A 27,399-nucleotide genomic window follows, 5' to 3' on the forward strand; every position below is an offset into this window, starting at 1 on the left:
TGGCCATAGATGATATGATTAAAATAATGGCCTCTTCCATCTTCTTGTGCTATTAAAGCCTAAAGAAATGGTTCCAAATTGCAAGGTCCACATTGCAAGTTATTCAAATATGTTGGGAATGTTAAACTTGACTCTTAGTAATACTACTGGGATATTTTAATGTCCCTTTTAATGTTTCTCAAGTCTCTCAAGACCTGGCATTGTCATCAGACCTGGGGCTCCAAAGGGACCAGGGATATCTTATGATCAGTCTAGCATTCTGCTTAATCTACTGTCTCCTGTACTGGAGGCTGTATACATACATACATACATACATACATACATACATACATACATACACACATATTAAAGGAACGCGGTGGCTCAGTGGGTTAGGATGCTGAGCTTGTTGATCAGATGGTCGGCAGTTTGGCGGGTCGAATCCCGAGTGCCGTGTAACAGAGTGAGCGCCTGTTACTTGTCCCAGCTTCTGCCAACCTAGCAGTTCGAAAGCACGTAAAAATGCAAGTAGAAAAATAGGGACCCACTACGGTGGGAAGGTAACAGCGCTCCGTGCGCCTTTGGCGTCTAGTCATGCTGGCCACTTGACCACGGAGACGTCCTCAGACAAGCGCTGGCTCTTCGGCTTTGAAACGGAGATGAGCACCGGCCCCTAGAGTCAGAAACAACTAGCACGCATGTGCAGGGGAACCTTTGCCTTTATATATATATTAATGACTACTTTTAACAATTGTTTTTATATACTCATTGTTTATTTATTTTAATGGTTGGATGTCACCTAAAGTCACTTCAGATGGAAAACCATAGAAAATGAATGAATGAATGAATGAATGAACAAGCGAATGAATGAATGCCCGCCTGCCTGACTTATGAAAATAGGTGATAGAGAATATGAGCGAAAGGTCTTCAGAAAGTACCTGGAGTTCCAAGCTCTTTGGAAAATACAGAAATCCAAGACGAAATAGCTAGCTTAATCGCAAAATGGATAGAATAATAGGAAATACCTGCAGTTCTAAGAACTTATAGTTTAACCATGAGGACAAGCATAGTAGATAACTGTGCATGCCTAATAGGCTAGTAAATATTATCTGACACACCTTGCATATATTGACTGCTAATTATAAGACACCTGTGATGTACGATTTAATATGTATGGCCAGAGTCTCAGGAAATATGTAGAAGGCCATCGGAGAGATTGTAATATCATAGTACCTTAGCTAATGGTACTATGGTAATAACCAGCCAAGCTCTGTCTTGGCTGGTTATTGGTCAGGCAAACTTGCCAGTGGTTGTGAAGGAAAACAGCGAGGGGCAGATAACATGGGTCTCTGGGAAGTTAAAGATAAGAATGCAATAGATCCCATAAAAACATCATAAATTGCAACACCACCACCACCACACACACACACACACACAATTGGGGTACCCCAACTTATAGTAGACTTCTTAGGATGAACACACCTAACCTCCTGGCCTAATCCCAGGTCATCAGAGCCTTCCTGAAGGCTACCCCTAGTACAGGGGTAGGCAACTTTGGCTCTTTTATGACTCATGGACTTCAACTCCCAGAATTCCTGAGCCAGCATGGCTGGCTCAGGAATTCTGGGAGTTGAAGTCCATGAGTCATAAAAGAGCCGAGGTTGCCTAAGAAACAAGGTCATTCCACAGGGTAAGGACCATAAGAGACAAGGCCAATTTCTGTTAAATTTCTGTTCTGGATTTCATTCAGGAGCTCAAGACCACTTACAGAACACTTCCTCCTCATTTTTCCTTAGAACTCTGGAATGTTGCTGGAGTAGGAGTGATAGCTGGCCCAAAGTTACTCTTTGACCTTCTATGGCTGAGGATGGATTTGAATTTATAACTGAAAAAGTCCAATCTGCCACCTTATACACTGCACCACGCTGGTTCCCAATGTCCAAATCATAGGCCGGTGTCTCAAAAATGTATGTTTGAGCTGATACAGAATGACACAGAAAGCAGAAGAGTTATTGCATTGCATTAGCACAGGTCTACTCATGGCGCATTGAGAGGGTTTCCATTTCAAATAATCCATTACAATTTTTCTAGATCTGACCATTTCCCTGCTCATAAAATTCAGTAATATTATCTTGTTCTGTTCTTCTAAATGTTCAGTGTGGAATCTTCAAGCCTGATATCATAACAATTACCCAGATTCTTGTGATCTAGCTTATATTCTTATATGATATTGGAGGGGGGCAACGTTGGTGTTGCAAGGAGCAAATTCCTGAAAACTGCTGCTTTTTGAATGGAATGCAGTATTTGATCCCTGCTGATTTTGATGGTGTTAATTCACCATCTCCTTCTTGGTAGATCACTCCAGCTTCACAAATGCTTTCCCTTGCTTTCTACCAGCAGTTTTAATCAGCTATAAATCCGGCCTGTCTTGCCGCTGAAGGTTGGATTGTAAAGAGCAGCAGCCATCAAGCAAATCCTTTTCATCTTTTCAGAAAAGATGCTAAAAGATTTCCTTAGTTCCTGTTCGAAGAAGAGACATTTTGCATCACGATGCAAGCTCTTATTTTTGGCAGCATTATTTTTTTTTTAGCTTAGGCTATAAAATAGGGAATTAGTAGAGTAAATCACTCCATAGGGTTTCTGGCATGTAGCGCTTATTTCTGAACAGCCAGATTTAGAATGTACCAATGTGCCCCAGGGCTATTTAGTGTCATTCTTTGGAGAAAAAGGGTGAAAGACATGGGCAATCAAGACCCGTTCAGCTCAAATAAATGTAAGATTATGGAAAATCTGTAAACCACAAGATAGTTTTAACCCTATTCTGGTACAACAGAATTTGGGGTTGATTTCTCAGAAGAGTTTGTGGGACTGCAAAAACAGCTGCATTTTTCAAAACCGTCTTCTATGTGTTTCCAGGAATTGGTGTCACTGAATCTTAAACAAGTATCCTAGGATCCAGTAGTTTTATTCAGGAGCTGACCAACCATTTCAGTGGTGGAAGAGCAGCAGGGTTAAAAAAAAATTAAAGGCTTTGCAGTTTCATTTGTCAGTGAGTGATTTTAATGGAATTGTGGCTCTAACAGAAATGGAACATAGAGATCAGAACCTGGACAGGGTTTTCAGGAATGATTAACAACAATTAGCTCAACTTAGACACACTACATGTATTTGCTAGCAGTTTAATGTGCCTGCCCACCTGCACTCAGTAGTATAGGTATTTTCATCTTCAGAACAACCATGGGAATATATACATTTATGACAAAAAATATAATATACCTTGTATTGTCGTTTGGGGTTCTGGATTTTTCAGAAGGCTGAAAGGAAGAAATGAATAGCTTGATCTGGAAAATGGCCACTGCTTCTTTGGTGCAGGGGATCATAATGGCTGCCTTAAATGTGGTGGTGGTGGAGGAGGAGATTCCACCATACCAATGAAGGAGAATATTTGTAGCTCAGGGATGAAATGAGGGATCCTTGGAGGTCTCTGAGCTTATTTCCTTGCAGATGTTTCATTATCTAACCAGGTAACATCATCAGCGCTAGTAAGGAGTGCTGTTTGCTGTCAGTTTATATTCTGGTGTCCTGCCTGTCTGGTTGCGTGGGGGCGGCCTTAGGGATTCTTTGGTTGGGCTGTTTATTAAGGGCCCTTTGGCAGTTTCTTGATTGGGGTATTGCTTACTTGATTGTTGGTCTGAAGTTGACCTTGGAGCTAATCTATGCTGATCTGAGTGCTGATTACTTGCAGAGAGCTGCTGGAATCTTTTTCTCTTTGGGGCTGGTTGATTGTCTCTTTTGCATAGTCTGGAGATGTTGTTAATATCTATGCGTCTATTGATGGCTGATTTGTCAGAGTGCCAGGCTTCTAGAAATCCCCTGGCATTTTTGGATTTGGCCTGGTCTAGGATTTTCCCCATTGAAAATATGGTTAAATCTGTCTATATGTTGTGAAATTAAAGCATTTTCGCCAGGCCTTTTGACTGCCAGTTGGTGTTCATGGATACGTTCTGCCGGTCTTCTGTTGCAGTTTTTACATTGTATGTTGTAGATGACTCCTGTTTTTTTTCCTTCTGGGATTCTTCTGGGGTTGTGGATTCCACCATCACCTTTGATAAAGTGCTCTTTCTTAATATTCTAACTTACCCAAGAAAATTCGCTCAACTGTTGATAGATTCTCATTAATCTTTTGACTTGTACTATCCAAAGTTAACCATCAGTGATGTAATAACTGCTGTTAATCTAAAACATTCCTTTTCTGCTCTTAATAATTGTGTTGGGTTTCTATTTCTGTTTGTGGCTGTATGTGCCTGGGAATTTCAAAATAAATTGAACATTTATTTTTTTTAATTAAAAATGTGAAGGCAGAGGAAAAGTCAATGTCATATGTTTATATTCTAGGAACTGTAATGTAAGATACTATATATTAGAACAGAATTCTGGACCCAGTTTCAAATGTGTATTGAAGATAGGGGAATAAGGCTTCTAGACCAGGGGTGTCAAATTCAATTTCATTGAGGGCCGCATCAGCATTCCGGTTGCCCTCAAGGGGCCGGGTGGGTAGGGCCAGGGTGGGCGTGGCCTACTGGGTGGGCGTGACTAGAGTGTGTATGGCCTACTGGGTGGGCGTGGCCAGCTCTACATCGTTTGCATCAAGGGTGCCTATGGGGGCCTGGGCAGGAGTGGGACAGATCTGAGGGTCTCTGGCAGAAGGAGGATCTCTGGGCCAGGGCCAAGGCAGTGGGGGCCGTTCCCTCACTGTTTCCAGGATGGCTTCGCGGTCCACATGAAACCACTTTGTGGGCTGGATCCGGCCCCTGGGCCTTGTGTTTGACATGTCTGTTCTAGATATAGCTAGGCATAGCTAAGAGCTATAACATATAAGGGAAAATATGTTTGCAGAGGTGATATAGTAGAGAGTTGAAACATTAGTATGACATGGGGTTCTAAAGTACTGGATTACATGTGGATCAACCTTATTGCCTGCTTTTGAAAATAGATGATTCAGAATACAAGTATACTGTTCTACTGCCAAAAAAGTCCAATTTTCTAAATTAATTTATTTGCCAATTCATAATAATAGTAATACTCAAAGTGCAAAGACCTGCAAGTAGAAGTAGACTGACCATGGCAAAAGAAAGCAAAGGCAAGTACAATAGTAATAAACGCCTTGGGGGGCAATTTCAAAACATCTGGAGCACCACTTGAACACCATCAACATTGACAAAATCCCCATCAGTCAATTGTAAAAGGCAGCTTTACTTGGAATGGTTTACATCCTGCAACAATACCTTTAATATTATTAAGCAGCAACATCTGCCTATCCCAGGTCCTTAGGAAGGACTTGTTAGGAGGTGGATAAAAATGCCAATCCAGTCTAAGCATCTGGCTGATGGTGTGACCAACCAGCCATAATAATGAATTGAGGTGTGGTTGGCAAATGGAGTCTGTGTAATAACAAGGATGACAAGGGTCTTAATCATAAGGGTCTTAATCATAAGACCCATGATTATGGGTTAGTTAGTCCATTGTAGAAAATGCACATTTTATTATTTAGTCTTTATTTAGATAATCTTAATAGAAGCAATCTGAAAACAACTAGAACCATTTAAAGGAAAAGATGGAGGAAAGCCAAGAAAATCCCATCAACTCACAAACCAAATTTCTCCAAGTCTTATCCTAGAAATAAGCCCCTCCATGTATATGATGCCTCCTGAAGGCACAATGGCCCTCAAATTGTCCAATTTAAAAATAGACCTTAATGTCCCTACAAGAAACTGAAGTATTCGCAAACTTTCTGACCACTTGCTTTTTTATTTGTTTGACTTATTGCCATGTCTTATTGGCAAGGTTAGTCTTTTTTTAAGAATGATGCATTATATATTACTTGTATGACACTTCTTAGCAATAAATCTGGGCACTGTGTGTATTTTCACTATTGTGTATATAATACATTATGAAATAGGTTAGTCTGAATTGTAGACCAACAGCAATAATCAAACAGAGTGAAATCCATCCACACTTTGAAAAAGACTTATTTAATACAGGGCTGAAAAATAATAGAGAAGTAGCAGAAAATAAGCAGTATTTTCGAAGAGAGGAATAAAAGAGGTAACAAAAAGAGAGTCAAGAATTACAGACAGATTAGAGCTGGAGACTTTTTTTTACAAGTCAAATAAATACTTTACACATTGGGAATAAAGATAAACACATATATTTTGGAAAAAATAGATAATCATATAAGAAACATTAAATGTGCTCAAAATAATCAACAGAATAAATTTCTCTCAAAGTAAACATATATACATAAAATATGTATTTGTACATAAGCAAAAGTATGGTAGAAACATCAGCACTCTGATAGGCTATAAGGTAGCCAGGTGACCATAATTATTCTGGACACTCAGTAGTTTTTAAAGTTTGCCTTTGGTCTACTGCTCTGCTCTAGGAGACTATTGGCTGTTTTATTATCTGCTCTGTCTTGATTATCTTGATTCTTTTCCTGACATTTTATGGAACATGACTTAGAGCTGTGGCTCATATATGAGCTGCACAATTTTGTACAACCACTGGATGGCAGTAAAGAGTATGGCAAACTCTTTCCTACCATCCTGTGATCATAGAGCAGGCATGTGTAACTGCTGGCCCGCAGGCCCGATGTGTCACGCTGAAACTGTGCCCACCCCATTTCCGGAAATGGGGAAAAAGTCCTGATACATTGTGCAACATCACGTGATGTCGCGAGTTTGACATGCCTGCAAGAGGAATGACTAAGATCAGTGGAACGACTTGCCTCCAGACGTTGCAGGTGTTCCAACACTGGAGGTTTTTAAGAAGAGACTGGACAACTATTTGTCTGACATGGTATAGGGCAGTGATGGCAAAATGTTTAGAGACCGAGTGCCCAAACTGCAACCCAAAACCCACCTATGAACCTTTGGGTGCTGGGTGGGCGTGGCCCAATGGGTGGGTAAGGCTGCGGTGGTAACGGCAGACTGGGTGGCACTAAAAAGTTCAGTCAATCAATTCCAACTTTGCAAGATCTTTTTTTCCCCACAAGAAGTTGAAATTGATTGATTGATTGAACCTTTTTTTTTTGCAAATGGTGGCGGAGGCCTAAAGTGAAAAGGTTTTATAAAACACAGCTGAAGGCTTAGGACTGGGGCGATGGCACGCATGCCCACAGAGAGGACTCTGCGTGCCACCTGTGGCACGCGTGCCATAGGTTCGCCACTACGGGTATAGGGTTTCCTGCCTGAGCAAGGGGTTGGACTAGAAGACCTCCAAAGTCCCTTCCAACTCTGTCAGACAATAAAACAAACAGTTAGAGACTTCTGTAGAGACTTCTTTAGCCTAGACATAACAGCTCTACCCAAAGCAACAGAGTATGTGCAGCATGCGGACAGCATACTGACTTGGAGAACCTCCAAGCCATTTGCATGGTGGGCAAGGCATGCTGTGTAGAAAGTGGAAAGGTAAAATGGCTGAACCTTTAGTCAGGTTTACAAGCTTTTATTCTTTCTCTTGATAACTCTCCATACAGATGTATACTGTTGTGATTCAGGGTCAGCCTGTGGGTTCGGCAGTTGGGTCGGACGACTCAGAGGAGGAGGGGGGTGTTGAAGACCTTGCTGAGGGGGTTGAAGATCTTGCTGATGATAGCCCTCAGGCAGGCCCCTCCCACTTGGTCACCATGGAGACCCAGCTGTGTGAGCCTGACAGTGTGGATGAAGATGACCCACAGCTGGCCCTGTTCAAGGACGCCCGACGCAGGAGGCAGTCAAGTAGGAGTAAACAGAGGAAGGCAGTGGGGCTTCTCGGAAGGAGGCAGAGAGAGGCCACGCCCTGAACTCTTTATAAAGGGAATGTGTGGGGAGGGCTGGTTTGCTGAAAGCAACCGCTCAGATAGTGTTTCAAAGCTCCTGTATCTTGGTTCGTGTCTTGTTTGTTTTTTGTAGTAATAAATTTGGCAGATGTAATTCCAGCCTCTTGCCGTTTGTAAAGGGGTTGCCTTTTCTGCAGGGCCGGTAGCAGGCTGGTACAGAACATATACAGCGAACCAGCCAAGACGGCTAATGCTGCCAAGATCCATTAATAAAAAAATACTGAATTAATATACACGCACACGACATGCTGCACGTTTGCATCTAGCATGTAGAGTGTGTGCATATTTGTAAAGAGGCCTTGGAAATTGTTTTTTCTTCATGTTTCACTGCAGTCTCCTCTCTCACCAAACAATTACTTCTCGGAGCTTCGAACTGGTGAGTGCTGCTTTCAAAGAAAATTCTGACTGAACTGATTGCTTCAGATTGCAGCATTTCTATAGCGTTAGGATTTATTATTTACAAATAGATACCAGAATGTAAGCAGCCTTGCTTGGTAAATAGCCGTTCTTGGATTTATTGCCAGTAGACACTATCCGATGAATTTTTTTGGAGGAAGGGGAAGAGGAAAAAACAACAACAACGAGGCAGTTATATCAGACTGTTCCCTACTAGTTTCCCCAGATGCTTTTGGGTGTTTGTTACTGAACTCCCGGTTGCTTTTTCTTTTGCTCAAGGGAAATGCAAGGGAATTTCCTCTCCTTGGCTGGCTACCTCCTTTCCTAACTTTCAGTGCAACTCTATATGCAGGCTTATTCACAGCTTGGAGGGACACAGTTTCAGGCATGCCAATATAATCCTCGCAAGTTTTGCTTACATAAATTTATTAAATAAATTTACTGGGTGGCTTTGCATAAATAAAGCTCTAAACTAAGTGTTCCTAAACCTTTTGCCATCACACCTCCCTTTAGGGTCGTCTAGATGTGTAGACCTCCCCTAAAAACCCAAATACCAAAATGAACACTGAAAGCAATAGGTCAAAACCTTGGGAAAGCTGGATTTATGGTAGCAATGTAACTCAAAGCTTCTTCACACCTTCCTGGGCCTCTGTGTCCACCTTTCCAAGGGAGGGACAGCTCAGAGTTTGGGAATCCCTGCTCTGACTAGACCACAGATTGCAAACATTTCACTTTAGCACAGTGAGTCATTGGCGATGCTAAAGACAGCAGTGGCTCACATGTTTAGGGCACTGGGTTGGAGATTAGCAATCCTGTGATGGAGACCCGAGTGCTGCCGTGGGGCAGGGTGAGTTCCTGTCCTTTGCTCCAACTCCTGTGGGAGAGATGAAAGGGGTCCCCTACTGGGTGTCTCCTGGGCAATAGTGATGTCACTGGCTAAGCCTTTCGACCTCCGTGCTTCTGACACAAGAGTTACAGGATGCAGTTTGTGATGGTAATTGCTATGTACTGGGCTCATGAGTAATACCACGTGGGTTGCTGAAGCAGCTAACGGCTCTCCAGCAACCCAGACTACAAGTATCCAGCGCTATAATTGGCTATCCCTAGGTGGCAATGGTTGCTTCAAACCTATTGGCTGCCGCCTAGGGGCTAGACTATATATTGCGGCTAGTTGCAGCCATTTGCCAGTACAGATTCTGCACGAAATAAAATATGAGTTTCCCTGTACTCAGCTACCTCGTCTTCATTCCTGCGCCAAAGAACCCACTATTTAACACTGGCAACGAGGGTGGGATCCTGCTTCACTAAAAAAGATTTGAAGTCTGTGAGGGGAAGGCAGTGCACGCCGGAGGGAAAAGGCATTTTCTCCCCCCCTCTCTCAAGGTTGGCTAACAAGCTACGTTAGCGACCTCGTGCTCAGTGCTGAAGTACAGGTAGTCCTCAACTTACAACAGTTCACTTAGTGACTGTTCGAAGTTACAATGGCACTGAAAAAAGTGCCTGCCAAGCTACAGCCAAGCAAGACACCTGCCTGCCCGCCCGGCGGCGCTCTTCCTCCTGTTCAAGGTTTTCATTGTTGTGAGCATTTCTGTTGAGGATTGGCAGCGGTGGGGTGGGGGGGGAGTTTGGTTTTTATTCCCGCCCCCCATCTGCTGGGTGGTTGCAGCAGGTTTTGGTCACTTCACATGACCCTGGGACACTGTGACCATCATAAATATGAATCAGTTGCCAAGCATCTGAATGTAAATCACAAGACCCTGGAGATGCTGCAACATTCCAGCTGATCAGCACTTCTTCTGGGCTCAGCAGAAGCGCCAGGATCAGCGTCGAGTTCCAGCTGGAGACTGGCGCCAATCCTGGTGCTTTTGCTGAACCCCGACAGCCCTGCAGTTCCAGCCGTCTCTCGCTCAGGCTTGTGCGGTGCTGCCACCGGTTCAGCTCATTCCCCTCCCCCGCTACCACTTTTCTAGGATGGTCGCGCACCACCTGCCAGGTGCCAATGTACCACAGGTGGTACTCGTGCCACTGGTTGAAAAGCCCTGGCCTAGGCCATCTGAGGTGTGCTTTTCATCCCCCAAGAAACAAATCAATACCATAAATCTCTTTTTAAAATATTAGTTATTTATTTAAAAAAAAAAACTTAGAAAAAGCTCAACAGAAAGATGGATACGGGTAGAAACGTAGAGAAAAATGAGTAGATTCAAGGAACAGGGACTAAGCAAAGGAACAGGAGGTTAAGTTCATCCCCCTGGAGGCTCAGCATCATGGGGAAATACTGTAGCTGTGAAAGGAATTGGGTAAGGAATTGAGCACGCCTCAGATACATCGATTCTCTTTTTTCATGGTAGTTACATTCCATAAAGTCACTGTGAACATTGAATACTGAAACCTCAGGTGGAACATGAGCATGGGTGATTCAATTTTTTTTTCCATTCTGCATGTCCGTGAATGACCGTGAAAGCACCCTGAGTATTGATTTTGCAGTTACGAATAAATTTAACAAGTAGGCGAATTTGCAAATACGGAATCCATGAATAATGGACACAGACTGTAGAATAAAAAAAAATGCCAAGATGGTCTAATTTACTAAGGCTAAAAGCCTACGTGTACTTGATTCTTCCATAAATCCCAAATGTTTCTTGGCCCACGTAATCTGATGCAGGCTCTGTCATGCTTCTCCTCTCTCCACGGCAGAAGACTCTAATATAAAAAGCCTGTAGTAAATGCTCTATGGCTAGTTTAACCTTAAAGAGGAGAGAGGAGTTATCTTTGTAAAGGGATTGTAAGGTAATCCTCGATTTACCACTGTTCATTTAGTGACCGTTCGAAGTTACAATGGGATTGAAACAAGTGACTTATGAGCATTTTTCACACTTAAGACTGTTGCTGCATCCCCATGCTGCATCATGTGACTTACATTCGGACACTGGACAAATGACTCACATTTATGACGGTTGCAGTGTCCCAGAGTCATAGGATCCCCTTTTGCGAACTTTTGACAAGCAAAGTCAATGGGGAAACCAGATTCCCTTAACAACCGTGCTACTAAATTGAAGAACGCTGCAGTGATTCACTTAGCAAATGTGGTGAAAAAAGGGGTAGAATGGGGCAAACCTCACTTAACAAATGTCCCACTTAGCAATATAAATGTTTCCTTCAAGCCAAATGTTCCCTCTAGAGCAGGGAGGTCAATTCATTTTCCCAAGGGGGGAGGTCACATGAGAAACTGGGACAGTTGTGGAGGGCCACTACCATGGCCTTGCCCCTCCCCATATGGCTTCTCCCCTACCAGCACTGCCCCGCCTTGCCCTCTGTCTTCCCGTTCCCGGCCATTGATGCTGCAGGCCAGACAAGGACAGCCAAAGGATCGGAGGTGGCCCAAGGGCCATTAAATGCCCAAGTCTGCTCTTGAGGTAAAGGTATTTGCTTACAGATAAGAGTGGGCTTTCTGATTCAACAGGAAACTCTGTGGGCATATACCACAGATTTGTTTAACTATGGTTTATTAAATAACACAATAATTCGTGCTTTTGCAGAACACATTAAGGTATAAATATCGGTTTGCAAAGATTGCTGCAAAATATAAACCAGCAAAATCACATTTTGACTCAATTATACTCACGTTAAGCATCAGAAATAATTTTGGCAAGATCAGGGCTGTTTGCAGTTAGTTGGCATAGTTCCTCCATGGTCCCTTGAAAAAGGATTAAAGCCAGGGTTTTGCACTGCAGCCAGGCGGGCAGACAAGCAAGCAAGGAAATAAATGGATAGAAAACTAATTCTGTAAGGGGTATAAAATTGTATAAAGCAAAGACACCCATACATTTTACTCTTTTTTCCACAAATTCTCCTTTTTTTGGTAAGGAAATGATGGGATCTCTATGCTCTATATCCCTCGATCATTGTTTTGACATTGTGGACGTTTTAAACGATCATCTTCTTTTGACCCATGTAATTTCGAATGATTAAAAAAAGAACATTGCTAACATTACTGTGTTGTAAAATAAGATTCAACAAAGCCTTTGAAAAGAACTTCCACAAGGTGCCATGTTGAAGGTTCAGTAAACAATTTCCTCAGATGGTTGCTGCACGCATGGGCTGCTTTGCTTTGTAACAGACACCGAGTTGGAAGAGACTTTGGAGGTCATGTAGTCCAACCCCCTGCTCTTGCAGGAGGCCTCTGCTATTTCTGATAGACGGCTATCCAATCTCTTCTTAAAAGCCTCCAATGATCACCCACAACTTCAGAGGGCAATTTGTTCCACTGGTTAATTGTTCTCACTATTAGGAATTTTCTCTCTAGTCCTAGGTTGCTTCTCTACTTGGTTAGTTTCCATCTGTTGCTTCTTGCTCTGGATATAGGTAGTCTGGTAAATACTGTAAGTTGCCCCCCCTCCTCTTTGTGGCAGTCATTCAAGTATTGGAAGATTGCTATCCATGTCCCCACTGGTCCCTCTTTTAATTAGACTAGGTATACCCAGTTCCTGCAATCGTTCTTCACATATTTTAGCTTCTAGGCCCCTAATAATTTTTGTTGCTCTTGTCTCACCTCTTTCCAAAATCTCGTCATTTTTTTTTTTAAATTGGGGTGGCCAAAACTGGATGCAGTATTCTAAGTGTGGTATTAAAGTAAGGCTTTGTAGAGCGGTACTAGTACTTCATGTGGTCTTGATTCTGTCCCTTTGTTAATGCAACCTAGGATTGCATTGGCTTTTTTTGGCTGCTGCTGTACACTATAGACTCACGTTTAGATGGATTGTTCGCTAGGGCCCCGAGATCCCTCTTGCAGTTATTAGCTGGAGTCAGGTTTTCACCTAGTCTGTACCTGTACTTTTGATTTTTCTTGCCAAAGTGTAAAATCTTGCTCTTCTCTACGTTAAATTTCATTTCGTGAAATTTACCAATGAACTAGTATAAAGTTCCAATGGCTATTTAGCCTAGGCCCACACAACAGGGGAAGAGTCTCGAAGCAGCTTTCCCAAACCTTTCAGAGGACAGAGCTGTGTTAATGCCTTGAAGACGGCTTCTTCTCTTGAGCTATAATACTCAGTGAGGCATTCTTTCATAGCTTAGCATGAAAGAATATCACAATATCAAACATTAGTCATACAAGGCGTGTCTTGCATATTCTAAAAATAATAATAATAACGTCTCAAATTTTCAACACATCTCATGTTACATATTCCCTCTCTGTTGTTTTTTTTTTAATGTGAAATACAGGCAGATGCAGAATATTCAGTTCTCTTAATTTGGGCATTTGAGATCTCCCTCTGACTTTAGACATAAGGTAAAGATTCCCTTGAGCTAAACTCAGGTCCTGGTCATTACAAGCCCACATGGTTTGATTGTTAATATCCATGGAGTCCATTAAATTTGGGAGATCTTGAATAAATAAATAATTCATTGGAGCTGGGTGGCTAAGACGTAACTAAGTAGTACAGATAATCCTCAACGTACGACCACAGTTGAGCCCCAAACTTCTGTGGCTAAGTGAGAGAATTAAGTGAATTTTACCACGTTTTGTGACCTTTCTTGCCATAGTTGCTAAGTGGATCACTGCAGTTGTTCAGTTAGCAACAGGACTGTTAAGTGAGCCTGGCTTTCTCATTGACTTGGCTTGTCAGAAAGTTGCAGAAGGTGATCACATGACCCCAGGATAGTGCAACCGTCATCAATCCATGCCGGTTGCCAAGTGTCTGAATTTTGATCAAGTGACTGTGGATGCTGCGATGGCCGTAAAGTGTGAAAAATGGTCATATGACACTTTTTTCCAGTGCTGTTGTAACTTCAAGTGGTCACTGAATGAACTGTCGTAAGTCGAGGACTGCCTGCACAGTGGAGTTGGGTGGCAAGCTAATAAGTTTAAAATAAATAAATCAAACAATTTGCTACTACCTTTTTCTACAATGTTTCAATGTAGCCTGCAGTTCTGGGATCTTCTGGTGGTCTCCTATCCAAACGCAAGTTCAGGATTGGCCAGAGTCAGCTGGGTACTACCTCCTAGTCCAGGGGTAGGCAACCTTTGATCTTTTATGACTCGTGGATTCCAGCTGGCTCAGGAATTCTGGGAGTTGAAGTCCATGAGTCATAAAAGAGCCAAGGTTGCCTACCCCTGGACTAGTTGAAAGTAGCATATGTCTGGTCTAAATCATATCACTAGTTAGATAACCACAATTTTTCTTTCTAGATTACCATTGCATTTTTGGGCAGAGAGCCTGGCCAGTAATGTTATCTATCAATTTCTCCAGAGGAGGGAGAAATTCTGCCATCATTTTTCCAAGGGCAATGGCGATAGCACCATTACTGCCAGAAATAATGCATAGGGGGACATTTTCCTTCCTCATGGGATTTAACTGAACTGCAAGAAACTAGAAGCCGCAGACTGATATAGGGAGCGTGCAGCACAGAGAAAAACAGGACGTGACAACTGCTCCTTAACAATCTCAGAATGAAAGGCCACCCTAATATCACACGCCACCCTCGAGATTTTCTTCACTCCTTTCAATGGGCGTTGAAAAAAGCCACTTCTCTTCCCTCACACTGAAATGAGATTTGGTAGGAAAAATGCAGGGGAGTTTCTCTGTAAGTAAGAATATCAATTATCTGCTGCCTGGAAGATGGGGCTACCGTGCTGGGAGACCAGGCATGTTTCCAATTTTAATTGCTCAGGCCTCTCCAAGAAAAAGGAAAAAAAAAAGTCACAGAGCTCTTTGTATTTTCTCTGTTATGGACAGCTTCTCAATTGGGGAGTCAACGCATGGGGGAAAATCCCACGTGCAGATGTGGGGTGCGCTGTGGCTCCGATTTTGTGTATTTATTTTATGAGTTTGTAACACAAAATACAAAAGAAAAGAGTAGGAAAACTAGGGAAGGGAAAAGGAAGGGAAAAGTGAGAGGAAAAGGCAAAAAAGAAAGAAAAGGCATTGACTTCCCACTCTTCTGGGTGCAATAGAATAAGACAATAGCATCAAACCTCAACTTTTTATTTTTTTTACATAATAGTATAAACGAGCCGTTCCTATTACAACAGTTCCTATCTAATCGGTAAAAGCCCAAATCAAAGTTTCATTTCCCCCCTCCCACCTTAAGCGCAAAGTCCAAAAGTGGTTTGCAAGTAGAAACCAAAGTCACTGTGTTTTTTTTGCCCTCCCCTTTAATCAAAACAATCGATTTAGCCGTCTCTGTTAAGTCCACCAACGTTTGCTCCTATTCATCCGTTTTGGGAACCAACGTGTCCTTCCATTTTTTGCGCGTAATATAATCTTGCTGCGGTCAACGTATTATAATAGCTATGGCTCTGATTTTAAACACCCCTGTCTCTTCCCCCAAATAAAAAAGAGAGGTGAGGAAGAGACGGTGGGGAAGTAAAGCTGGAATTGCTGTCTGTGCTTGGGAAAAGCAGCTGCACGCAGACAGAAATGTTTCCTACTCAACCTTCCCAACGCTCAGCAAAGCTCGTGTTTTTCTCTCAAAAGGATATAAAAGTTTATGGCCCTAGAAACCTGAAAAATATGTTTGTGCGGTCATTCATTTATTCACAAGCTGGCATTCCAGCTATACCTGACTAATTGAATCATATCCTGGTGTCCAGAGGCAGCCTCATCTCACCCAGACGTTTAGCTTACAAAAGCAAATGCTAAAACAGAAGGTTGTCTGTGTTTAGGAGAAAAAGGAGACCGCAAACAGCCTACAAATGGGGAAGCGAGAGGCAATATCTGGAGGTTGAGATCTATCACAGGCAGGCTAGATCAGAGGTCCCCAACCTTGGCAGCTTTAAGACTTGTAGACTTCAACTCCCAGAATTCTTCAGCCAGCTTGGCTGGCTGTGGAATTCTGGGAGTTGAAGTCCACAAGTCTTAAAGCTGCCAAGGTTGGAGACCCCTGGGCTAGACAATCGGTCAATTGCAAGGACCACAAGCTATGGTCTTAGTGGGATTTCTGGCCTGGAGCGTGGCTTGGGAGCTCAGCTGGAGAGTTGAAAAGCCACATTGCTTAAAAGCAGAGCTTGGAGCTTGGCCTGGAGCTCAGCAGAAGCTAGAAGAGGCAACCGCGCTGAAATGGCCCGTCATCACAACTAGTGCAAGACCTTTTGGAGAAAGGCAAAGGCTGAACGCTACTTTGTGGATTTTGAGACTTTTGTCTGAACTGAGCACTGACAGACTGAGTGTGAAACACTGAGTATTAATGACATAGTTACATAACAACATTTCACCTTGCAAAGTCTTGGAAGGGTAACGTTGACCCGGAGCAATCGTTGTCGGGCTGCGATAAAGTACCGCGTACAGATTTGCTACGCTATGTTATTCCAGTCCTTGGAGAGCAAAAAACAAACAAACCAAAAAGCTCTTACCCTCCTGTCAATTGGTTGCCCTCGTGTCGTGTATTCTGCCTCTGAGATTCAATAGCTGCTGTTTACATTGGTTCTTTAATACCTAGGGAATTGTTGAAATCAAGCAGAAAGAATTCCCAAACAGATTTCTGGGAAGATTATCGCAGTAGCACAATCTAAGCTTCTTTGGTGCTTGCATGCAATCAAGGCGGGGCTGTACACGGAGTCAATCTGGAAGCTAAGCCTCTTGAAAAAAAATGTCCTTGCAGATTGAATCCATCTTTTAATGTGAGAGTTGGAGCAATAGTTTCTGTTGCATCCTTGGAGATGAGCATCTTTTCTGTGGGAGAGCTGAAGGAGTGATCTTGACTAGATTGGTCACTTAGAAGATTTACAAATAACTAGCTAGCTAGCTAGCTAGATGATAGATAGATGAATGAATGAATGAATGAACCTTTATTGTCAAAGTACAACCATGTATACATTGAGATTGGCTGAGCCTCCCTTCGTTGCCCCCCCAACTCACAGTGACAATAAACCCTCCATCGTGTTACACTATGTGAGCTAATTGCACAACACACTGGCCTCATAAGTCAGTCATACATAAAATTATAAAATTATTTCCTGTTCAAGAGCCTAACAGCCCATGGATAAAAGCTGTTCTTCAGCCTGTTGGTACGGCTGGCTATACTCCTATATCTCCTACCCGATGGTAGGAGAGTAAAGAGATACCGTCCAGGGTGTGAGTCATCCCTGAGAATTTTCCTCACTCTTCCAAGGCAGCAGGCCCTGGCGATGTCATCCAGTGGTGTCAGGGGACAGCCCACAATGTCTTGTGCTATGCTCACCACCCTCTGTAATACTTTCCTACCCGCGGCTGTCAGGCCAGCATACCAAACCACAATACCATACAAAAGGACTCTCTCTATAGTAGACCGGTAAAAGAGGGTCATTATCTATAGATAGATAGATAGATAGATAGATAGATAGATAGATAGATAGATAGATAGATAGATAGATAGACAGATAGATAGATTATAAATAGATAGATGATAAATAGATAGATGATGGATAGATAGATAGATATAAATAGATAATGGATAGATAGATAGATAGATAGATAGATAGATAGATAGATAGATAGATAGATAGATAGATAGATGCCTTCATGTTAACTCCTGCTGATTGCCTGGACAAGTCCCTGTAGTTCTGGCAAGGGTTGTTTTGGGAAGTGGTTTGCCCTGGCTTTCTTCCCAGGGTTGAGAGAGGGACTGGACCACCCCGCTACCTTTGTGCTCATGGCAGAACTAGAACTCCCAGTGTACCAGTTTCTAATGTGACACCTTAACCACTACCCCAACTGGCTCTCTTCCAGAAAGAAAGAAAGAAAGAAAGAAAGAAAGAAAGAAAGAAAGAAAGAAAGAAAGAAAGAAAGAAAGAAAGAAAGAAAGAAAGAAAGAAAGAAAGAAAGAGAAAGAAAGAAAGAAAGAAAGAAAGAAAGAAAGAAAGAAAGAAAGAAAGAAAGAAAGAAAGAAAGAAAGAAAGAAACTGTATAAATTAATGGCTCCCATGCTGGCTCAGGAATTCTGGGAGTTGAAGTCCACGAGTCATAAAAGAGCTGAGGTTGCCTACCCCTGGTCTAGACAAGAGTCAAGTTGTCATAATGAAAAGCAGGGAGTAAGATTACAGGTAGTCCTCGATTTACAACAGTTTGTTTAGTGACTATTCAAAGTCACAACGGCAATGGAAAAAGTGACGGATGAACATTTTTCACACTCATTACTTTTGCAACATCCCCATCGCCATGTGATCAAAATTCAGATACTTGGCAACCAACTCAGATTTATGACGGTTGCAGTGTCCCGGGGTCACGTGGTCACCTTTTGCGACCTTCTGACAAGCAAAGTCAATGGGGAAGCCAAATTCACTTAACAACCATGTTACTAACTTATTGACTGCAGTGATTCACTTAACAGCTGTGGCAAGAAAGGTCATACAATGGGGCAAAGCTCACTTAACAAAAGTCTCACTTAAGAACAGAAATTTGAGGCTCAGTTGTGTTCGCAAGTCGAGGACCACCTGTGCTTTTGTCTGGAGTACATGCCTAAATACTTTCACATTCCCACTGAAATGAGCTCCCATTAAATTAACTGGCACGAAACTCTCCTCCTGAAAAAAACAAGACTTTAAACTATTTCACAATACAAGCCTGTAACCCTTCTAGTCAAACATCTCAGAAATCTTCCAGTCGGGTCTTATAAATATATTAATTTGGTATATTTTTCTTAGCTTTGAACTCTGAAAAAGGTGGCCTCTTAGCTCAGGGACAGAAGAGTTGTCCCATATAATAACAACCCTGGGATAATTTCCTAGCAGGACTACCGTAGTGCTGAAAAGCACCTTGAAGGCTGAAGTTTAGGAAAGAATGCCATGAAGAACTGGAGTGAATCCAGGTAGAATAAACTTGGCCAAAAGAGCAATTGGCCCAAATAGAAGATACTTGCTTATGCTGTAGATTGAAGATGTTCCATCCTTCTCTGATACTGGCCTTGCTCAGCAATTTAGTTTCTATCCTCAGTTCCCATTGTTGTTTAACCTATTTGTGCCAGAAGGTGCATATGTTTTCCCAGTTTCTACTTCTGAATCATTACAAGCAAGCTGATTATTTTATCTCAACTGAACCACAGAAATTATGCTTCGGAGGCTAACTTCTTCAGGGTCCAAGGATTCTAATGATACAGTTTTAGCCCTTTGCTCTAGAGGTTAGGGCACAAAATATGCCAAATATCCCATAACCCATTTCCCTAAATAGCCTATAGAGCATGCCAGAGAATCAAGAGACAGAAAAACAAACAGTAACCTCATTAAACTGCTTTGTAGGCAAGCTCAGTGCAAATGAAGCTGTACTTTATCAGCGTCCGTGCTCATTCTTCTAGATTAGCGATATACTACTAGCACGTGTAGAATTGCATGCCACAGGCTAATAACTTTCATTATTAAATATGACCAGGCCAATTTTGTAGTTTATAGTAATTCCAAGTAATATTCCTGGCACTGTTCCTGAGGTATAAAGTTGCTTTACGATCCTGGAGGATGAGCCCCTTTACAAAGTCATCAAAAAACGTTCACCAAAGTTGTTGATCATTCTGGACATGCTAGGAAATCATGCTTTGGAGCTCAAAAGTTAACAAAGCAGCTTAAAACAAAAAAAAATTGACACCAAGCAAGAGGAAAGACACACTGTGAAGTTTTAGAATCGAATATGCTATAGTCGAAATGTGGCCCCATTATCAAGGCTAAAGGTACATAGTGTAATGGGGATGTAACAGAATTTCAAACTGTATTATAAATAAAAAGTAATGAGGACCACCTGATGGTTGAAGAACAGAATGTTAATCTATCCATCACAAATATACAAATATACATATGGATAACATACTTTCAGTGGCATCGTTGTCATTGGGAAGAAGCTCATCTGACTGTTAACAGAAAACATGGGTGGGATATTTGTGACCATCCATTTCCAGTATCATTTCTCACAATCTGTGCTGATGGTGCTACCTTCAACAATCTTTGGGAGGCTACTAGTTTCCAAATCCTGACTTATTACCTTCCCGGATGAATCCTTATCAGACTAATAGGAGGAAGAAAGGCTGATTGACCAACCCATGGTGAGAAGGGGCCTTTCTCCTGATATCTCAGAATTACCCTGAATTGTGTATCCCAGCACCAGTTCTTGAAGAAACCCACAACTCCTAGCCTATAAGAATAGAAGTACTATTGAGTTTTCAAACCTGGACTAAGCTTGTATATAATCTTTTGTTATTTATGCATGGACCGCTTTGGGCAAAAGGCAGTCAAATGTTGGATAGAATGCTGGCTATAACTTTTCCTTGTTTTTAAAAAGGAAGGTGTATGCAGTATGTGTCCAAACTTTATTACTTGGACTTTAGGAGCTCAGATTGTTGCTTGAGTATTCCTACTCAAGTAGGTTGTTCTAATTGTATGGTACTGCCTATGTTCCTGAGAAATGGACTTGATGTTGGCTTCTTCCTTGATGCTTTCCTACCATTTTGAGCACCTCTTGCAGCCCTACTCTTGTGTTGTGAGTTCCTTGATTAGAACTCCATAGTATAAAGAGCCACTCTTGTAGGACAGATACACTAACACAACATCCAAGAACAGGACTACTGAACTTAATGCAGATTGATATGGTTATGGTTGGCTTGAAACATGAGCACCTCATAGAAACTAAAGGATGACATAGCTGGATACTCACACGACAGACTAATTTCTAGCAGTAATTACCCTGGATACCAGAGTGGTGTCACAACAAAGGTGTTAGGGCCAAGGAGACCCAGGGTATAAGTCTAGCAATAAATACATGAATGAAATGATATCAATTCAGCTTTCTATGGAATAAATATAATTGAGTTGACAGAATCCAAACTATCTGATTTAACAGTACCCTACATATAATTGGCTAAACATGTTGACTAAAGGATTAAAAAGGTTCTGCAATTTAGAAGAAGTAGCTATCATTTTAGGACATAGAAATATAATCTTAATTTTTTTAAAAAAAATCTTTAACTTTTACAATTGCACCCCATCTTTATCCCCCAGGAAACTCCAGATTGGACACAAAGGATCTCTCTTTATTTTATCTTTGATAAATGACTCTTTGATGGTAGAGAGAGAGGTAATGCCTGGCCTAAAATCATCTGGGGAGATTGATGATTAAGGAACTGCTTGAATCTGGGGTTTTCTGATCTGAGTTTATGACTTTAACCATCAAATCACATACTTTGGAGCACTAGGTCAACATTCAGAACATGCGTTTTTAGAGTTAAATGTAAACTTCAGCATTTACTCTTAAATACTCAATGTGATTTAGTGAATTCAGAAGTGCTATGTCTGCAAAGAAACTAGAGAAGTTAGTAGAGGAGAAGCTAAATATGAATCAGTGATGAGGTTTGGAATACCAAATAAATAAATGTGGTAATGCAATTTTCATTTCCACTCTAGAAATGCCGTGGGTTCTTTAGATTAGGAGAATGAGTGCTCCAATTTTGTTCTGCTTTGATCTGGTTGCACTATAATTTTTTTGTCCTGTTTTAGGCCATACACTTGAAAAGGATTATTGACATACTGAAATATGTTTGAAGAAAGGCTATAAAAATAATGTAAAGACCAAATTCTATGAAAATAGGAGAACCTAGATGCAGACGAAGAGGAGGAGGAGGAGGAGGAGGAGGAGGAGGAGGAGGAGGAGGAGGAGGGGCCCAATTTTTAAAATTAAGGACAGTCACATATTCTAATGTTTCTGATGGTAGTATTTGAATTAAATGTTTCAAATTACACATACACATTCTTCAATGAAAGAAAGTACAAACTGGAATGGCACATATACTGCCTTAGAAAATCTTGGTGTTTTTTTTTGCTATCTATAAAATGTTTAAAATTTAGAGGTGTAATTCTGTTATATCATAATTATACATGTAGTTTTACAGTTTTACAGCAAATCTTACAAACCTCTGTACTGCATAAGACTTGATTGTCAATATATTTACAATGTTATCCTTAGTGCATTCTCATATTCCCTCTCTGCATGCATATGTACATGACAGTTTGTTATATCATCCAAACCTTATTTATCTTTATAATGGAAGTAAATCCCATTGAGTTAAATAAGGATTATTCCAAACTAAATAGTCAGGTTTGTAATCTTAATCTTCCCAGTTCTTCAGTTGTTTGCATTGGAGAAGAAGGAAATGCTTTTCAAACTTTGAACTGACTTTTTAATTCTAAGAAAATAATGTAAATTGGGCTTAATGAAAAGAGAAAAGAAAGTTTTTACAGGTTATAATAGGCTACTAACTTGTATAATGTTGCCTTTTCTCAAAATCTAGGTATCAAATCACTGATCTCTGGTGATTGATCCTAGATTCTAAATATAATGTAAAGGAACAGAAATGTTCCCTTTTTAACAGATATTTGAAGTTGCTCAGCTTAATAAGACTCATGCAGTACCTTGAATATGCAGAAGTAATGTTGAAAATGTGATTTCTGGTTTCTATTATTAACAGTGATTAATAGCCAAACATCTCAAATATAACATTTCAGTTTTGTTGTACACTGCCCAGAGCCACTTGCCTGTAAGATGTGGCTATATAAAACAGATAGATAGATAGATAGATGATAGATAGATAGATAGATAGATAGATAGATAGATAGATAGATAGATAAATTTGTTTCATTCTATGTGGTTTTTACACAAACCAAGAAATTAATACTTCTCTCTCTCTACTAGAACATAGCTCTCTTTCCTTTATCAGTACATTAAATGATCTCAGAGACATGGAACCAGGAAAACAAAGGCAGCTCGAGATGTTTAATCTATTTTGCAATCACCCACGATGTTTGCCTAACAAAAGAAAAGTAAAATAGGGTTTGTTTCATTCATTTAGATTGAGTGGCTCTCCACCTGAATTCTCCCAGAACAAGCAAAGTCTCTGATTTCAGAGTTAAATAGGGTTCAACACACAGACACAGACACGCGCACACACACAAACAGGTACATATATTTCTTTTATACCGTGGAAACAGTCTGAGCACAAAGGCTGCTTTAGATCTCCAACAACTTCACCTGGCGGAGCAAAGACTACTTTTCTATTTCAGAGGGGGGGGAAAAACCCCAGTCCAAGTAAAAATTCAGCATCGCAAGCAACAGCACAGAACGAGCAGCTTTAACCGAAAGGATTTGTGTTTGTGTCTCTGTGTGTGTGTGGGGGGGGGGGCGGGACTCGTTTCTGTCCCGCTGCTGCTGCTGCACCTGAATTGGCTGCCTGGGAAGCGTTACGCTGTCCATGGTCCTGAATTCCTAAATCGGCTTTGCAAACTAAAGGCAACTCGCCCGAACTCTTGCACGGGAACCGCCCTCCCTCCTCCCGGCATCCTTGCTGAAGATCTTCACTATTTATCGCGGGTCCGGGAGCGCGGGTCCTCTCCCTGCCGCCACTTCTCCGCGCACGTCCACAGAGGCAAGACCCCCCAGGTCTCTCTCCCTCTCCCCGCTCCGATCCTCCGCCGCCGCCCCCTTACCTGACTCTTTCGAGGAAACTCATTGAGTACGATGCTGATCACCGGGATGTGCAAAGCGGTGGCGACGAAGTCCATCTGTAAGATCTCGCTTCTGCTCTGCGGAAAGGCAAGAATGGCCGAGACCCCTTGTACCACCACAGTGTGGCAGATGCTCTGCAAGAAGGAGACCGGGTCGTTGCTCCAGGAGGAGGCGCTGGGCGAAGAAAAAGGGAAAAGAGGTAGATCGCCCAGGCCCGCCTCGATAGCCATCACCACTTCCAGAGAAAGGTTGTAGGGCAGAAGCCCCTTGACGCGGTTGAGGTTCTCCACCGCCAACAGGAGCGCCTCCCTCGGTATTAGAGGCGCTTGCGGCGCCCGGTCCGGACTCTCTTTGTCGATCAGGTTCTCAGTGCCCAGGTGCGCTCTCCTTCTCACACTGCTCCCAGTTTTCCACCTTTCTGGAGTCCCGGAGTCCTGCCACCCAGATTCTTCCCCGGCAGAGTCGCTTCGAAGCGGGATGTCATTGTGAGCTCTCCAGCCTCCTGCCCCGTCTTGGGAGGTAGCCCAAGGTTGCAGGTGCGCCGCCCCGATCCTTACCGTATGCCCGATCCGTTTCAGGATCCGGCAAGGCTGCGGGTGGCAAGAAGAGAGGGGCACCCCGGCCAACACGAGGGCGCAGGGCGGCGGGAACAGCAGACAGACTCTGCTCAGGAGCCACCAAACACTCAGTCTCCACATCACTGGAGAGCCAAATGCCCGGCACGTCAGGAGAAACCCCCTTTCTCCCTCTCTGCCTTCCCACCTCAGCCACCTCCCCCTCCACCGATGCTAGGCGCTTCTCTCCCAGCCGCTCTTCCACCGCCAGCCATACAAGTTGCGGGGTTATTCAGGCGCCTCGGAGGCTCCCACCACCTACACAGCCGATTTCCTCCCACGGGGAATCCCTGCTCCAGGAAGTCCCCCCAGACTTCTCCCAGGGGTCGCCTCCCCAGACTGGGCTCTAGGGATTAAGAGCCATTCCATTCTACCCCAGGAGGGTCGTCGCAACCCTTCGGGGCAATCTGCTGGATCTCCATGGCTCGAATCCACCAGAAGAACCGACTCGGAGATCCAGATTTCCAGACGCCTCTGAGGACCGCAAGAGTCAGGAACCCACCCTCCAGAGATGCCTCATCTCCCTTCGGCCACTTCCCCTTTCTTCTCGCCGCTTCTCTCTCTCTCTCTCTCCCCCCGCCCCCCCCCCCCTACTTCGCCTTCGCCTCTTTTCCAGTCCTCTGCCTTCCCTTTGCAGTTTGTTTCGAAAGCTTTTGTCAAAGGGAAAGCCAAAGTTGCCAAGCAGGAGGGTAAGCAAGTAGCGGGAACGGTTCTTCCTCGTCCGAAGGAGCTCCAGTCGGTCGCTTGGCTAGCTAAACGCCCACTGCCTGCCTGCCAAGGCGGCTTTGGAAAGGCGAACAGGTAGCGCTCTGAGCGGGACAAACGCCCCGCGAGGAACGCTGGGAGTTGTAGTCATTCTAGCCGGACTGTTGGAAGCCTCCCTGGCGCCGGGGCTTTCTCCAAATGTTGTGCTGAAATTCATGTTTAGTGTGTTAGTGGAGCCATGTTTAAGGAGTCCTTTCCCCACTGGGAACTGTCTAGTATCTGAAAGGGAAAGAGGACGCAGTTAAGAAATTCTACTCTCAAATTCTCCCCCTCCCCTTTTTAAAGGATAGAGCAAAAATACATCCCCAAACATTTTATGTATTGCTCCAAACATATATCCTCCAACAAGACATGTCCCTTCCCCCCCCCCATTCATTTTCTTTTCACAGCTGCATGATGAGAAGAAGACATTCAACAAGACCAGTCAAAGTGATCCACCTGCTCTTTTGCTTTTTAAGCGCTTCATCAAGGCATGGGGAAGGGAAGGAAGATGGAGGCAGAAGTGGGGAGGGTCAACTCCAACAACTGGGAGAAGAACATGACCCCTTTATGAAGCACCTTCTGATTCATCAGTGCAGGAGGTGTCTATCTCCTTCCGGCTCCATGAGGTCAGGTAAATCTCCATAAATAGGGCAGAATAACAAGAACCTTCCTAATATTGAGCAAAGGGGTACCTTGCTCAATAGTAGTAACTGTGAGAGGGATCTTGGAGTCCTCGTGGGCAATCACTTAAATATGAGCCAGCAGGGTGCTGCAGCTGCCAGAAAAGCCAACACAGTGCTAGGCTGCATTTACAAAGGGATAGAATCAAGATCACATGAAGTATTAATATCACTTTACAATGCCTTGGTAAGGCCACACCTGGAATACTGCATCCAGTTTTGGTCACCACGATGTAAAAAAGATGTTGAGACTCTAGAAAGAGTACAGAGAAGAGCAACAAAGATGATCAGGGGACAGGAGGCTAAAACATACAAGGAATGGTTACTGGAATTCACTATGTCTAGTTTAATGAAGAGAAGGGCGAGGGGTGACATGATAGCAGTGTTCCAATATCTCACAAAGAAGAAGGAATCAAGCTATTCTCCAAAGCGCCTGAAGGCAGGACAAGAAGCAACGGATGGAAACTAATCAAGGAGAGAAGCAACCTAGAACTAAGGAGAAACTTCCTTTTAGAACAATTAACCAGTGGAACAACCTGCCTCCAGAAGCGGTGAATGCTCCAACACTGGAAGTTTTTAAGACGAGACTGGACAGCCATTTGTCCGAAATGGTATAGGGTTTTCTGCCTGAGCAGGGGGTTGGACTAGATGACTTTCAAGGTCCTTTCCAACTTTATTAATAACAATAACAACAATAATAATATTTAATAATGTTTGACATTCTCCCACCAACTGCAGTATCAAAGAAAACCATGATGCTGAAGGTAGGGCACTGTTCATAATTCCCATCTGAGGCTTTGTAAGTCTGACTGAGCTATCCCTTTGAAACAATGGAGTCCACTGAAACTAGTCAAACAAAAGGGAAGTCTCCCTTGACATGGAAGGGAAGGTTATTATGGCAGAGGCACAGATAGGGAGCCATCTATATCCAATCTGCTATTCCTTTCTGGTTGGAACACCAAGCCAAAAGTGTTCTGTACTGCAGGAAGATGTTAATGTTCACCTCCTGTAAGTTAACAACAACACAACAAACGGAAGGAACTCGAACAAGAAGGCAAAGTATTTCACAGAGTCATGCTTGCTAGGAAAATTGGGGACTGAGTCATGCATCTGTAGCGAAGAGTTTGGAAAACAATCAAAAAGTGTACTTTTGAACCTCTACTTCCTTATTCCATAAATTAATCATTGGCGTAGAAAGGAAAATTAATGTCGGGCTCACACTTGTTACGTTCTCTACTTTTTAAATGCTTCTGTATGTTGAGGGATGAAGAAAAAGGCCATAAAATGAATAAATTTAGAGTTTTGGACAAGGACTAAGGAAGCCCTTGTTGACATTCCAACTAAACTATGTAGTTCATACAGAATGCAGCCGCGAGAGTTGTGTTGGGAGTCTCCCGATACTCCCATGTTACACCTCTGCTCCGTGAGCTACATTGGTTACCAGTTGTCTTCCGGGTGAGATTCAAGGTACTGGTAATGGTGTTTAAGGCCCTACATGGCATGGGTCCGGAGTACCTTAGGGAGCACCTGCTGCCGGCATCAACTTCCCTCCGCCCTGTGCGCTCCCACAGAGAGGGCCTCCTCAGGGTGCCACCGGTCAGAGAATGTCGATTGGTGGCCCCCAGGGGGAGGTCCTTCTCTGTGGGCGCCCCGGA

At 42.9% G+C, this 27,399-nt stretch overlaps 1 protein-coding gene across 1 annotated transcript in view; it reads right to left on the bottom strand.

Moving 5' to 3' along the window:
- The window catches only part of GRIN3A (glutamate ionotropic receptor NMDA type subunit 3A), a gene marked incomplete at both ends in the record, with an annotated part of 129,286 nt that extends 104,885 nt beyond the window's left edge, over positions 1–24,401 (bottom strand). Inside the window, one exon of the mRNA XM_081316206.1 lies at positions 23,685–24,401. Within this exon, the coding sequence (XP_081172332.1) occupies positions 23,685–24,401 (717 nt within the window). The remainder of the gene's footprint in view (positions 1–23,684) is intronic.
- Positions 24,402–27,399: the final 2,998 nt, after the last annotated feature.

Source organism: Vipera berus, assembly GCF_964194415.1.
Source record: "Vipera berus genome assembly, chromosome: 2".
In the NCBI taxonomy this organism is placed as follows: domain Eukaryota; kingdom Metazoa; phylum Chordata; class Lepidosauria; order Squamata; family Viperidae; genus Vipera; species Vipera berus.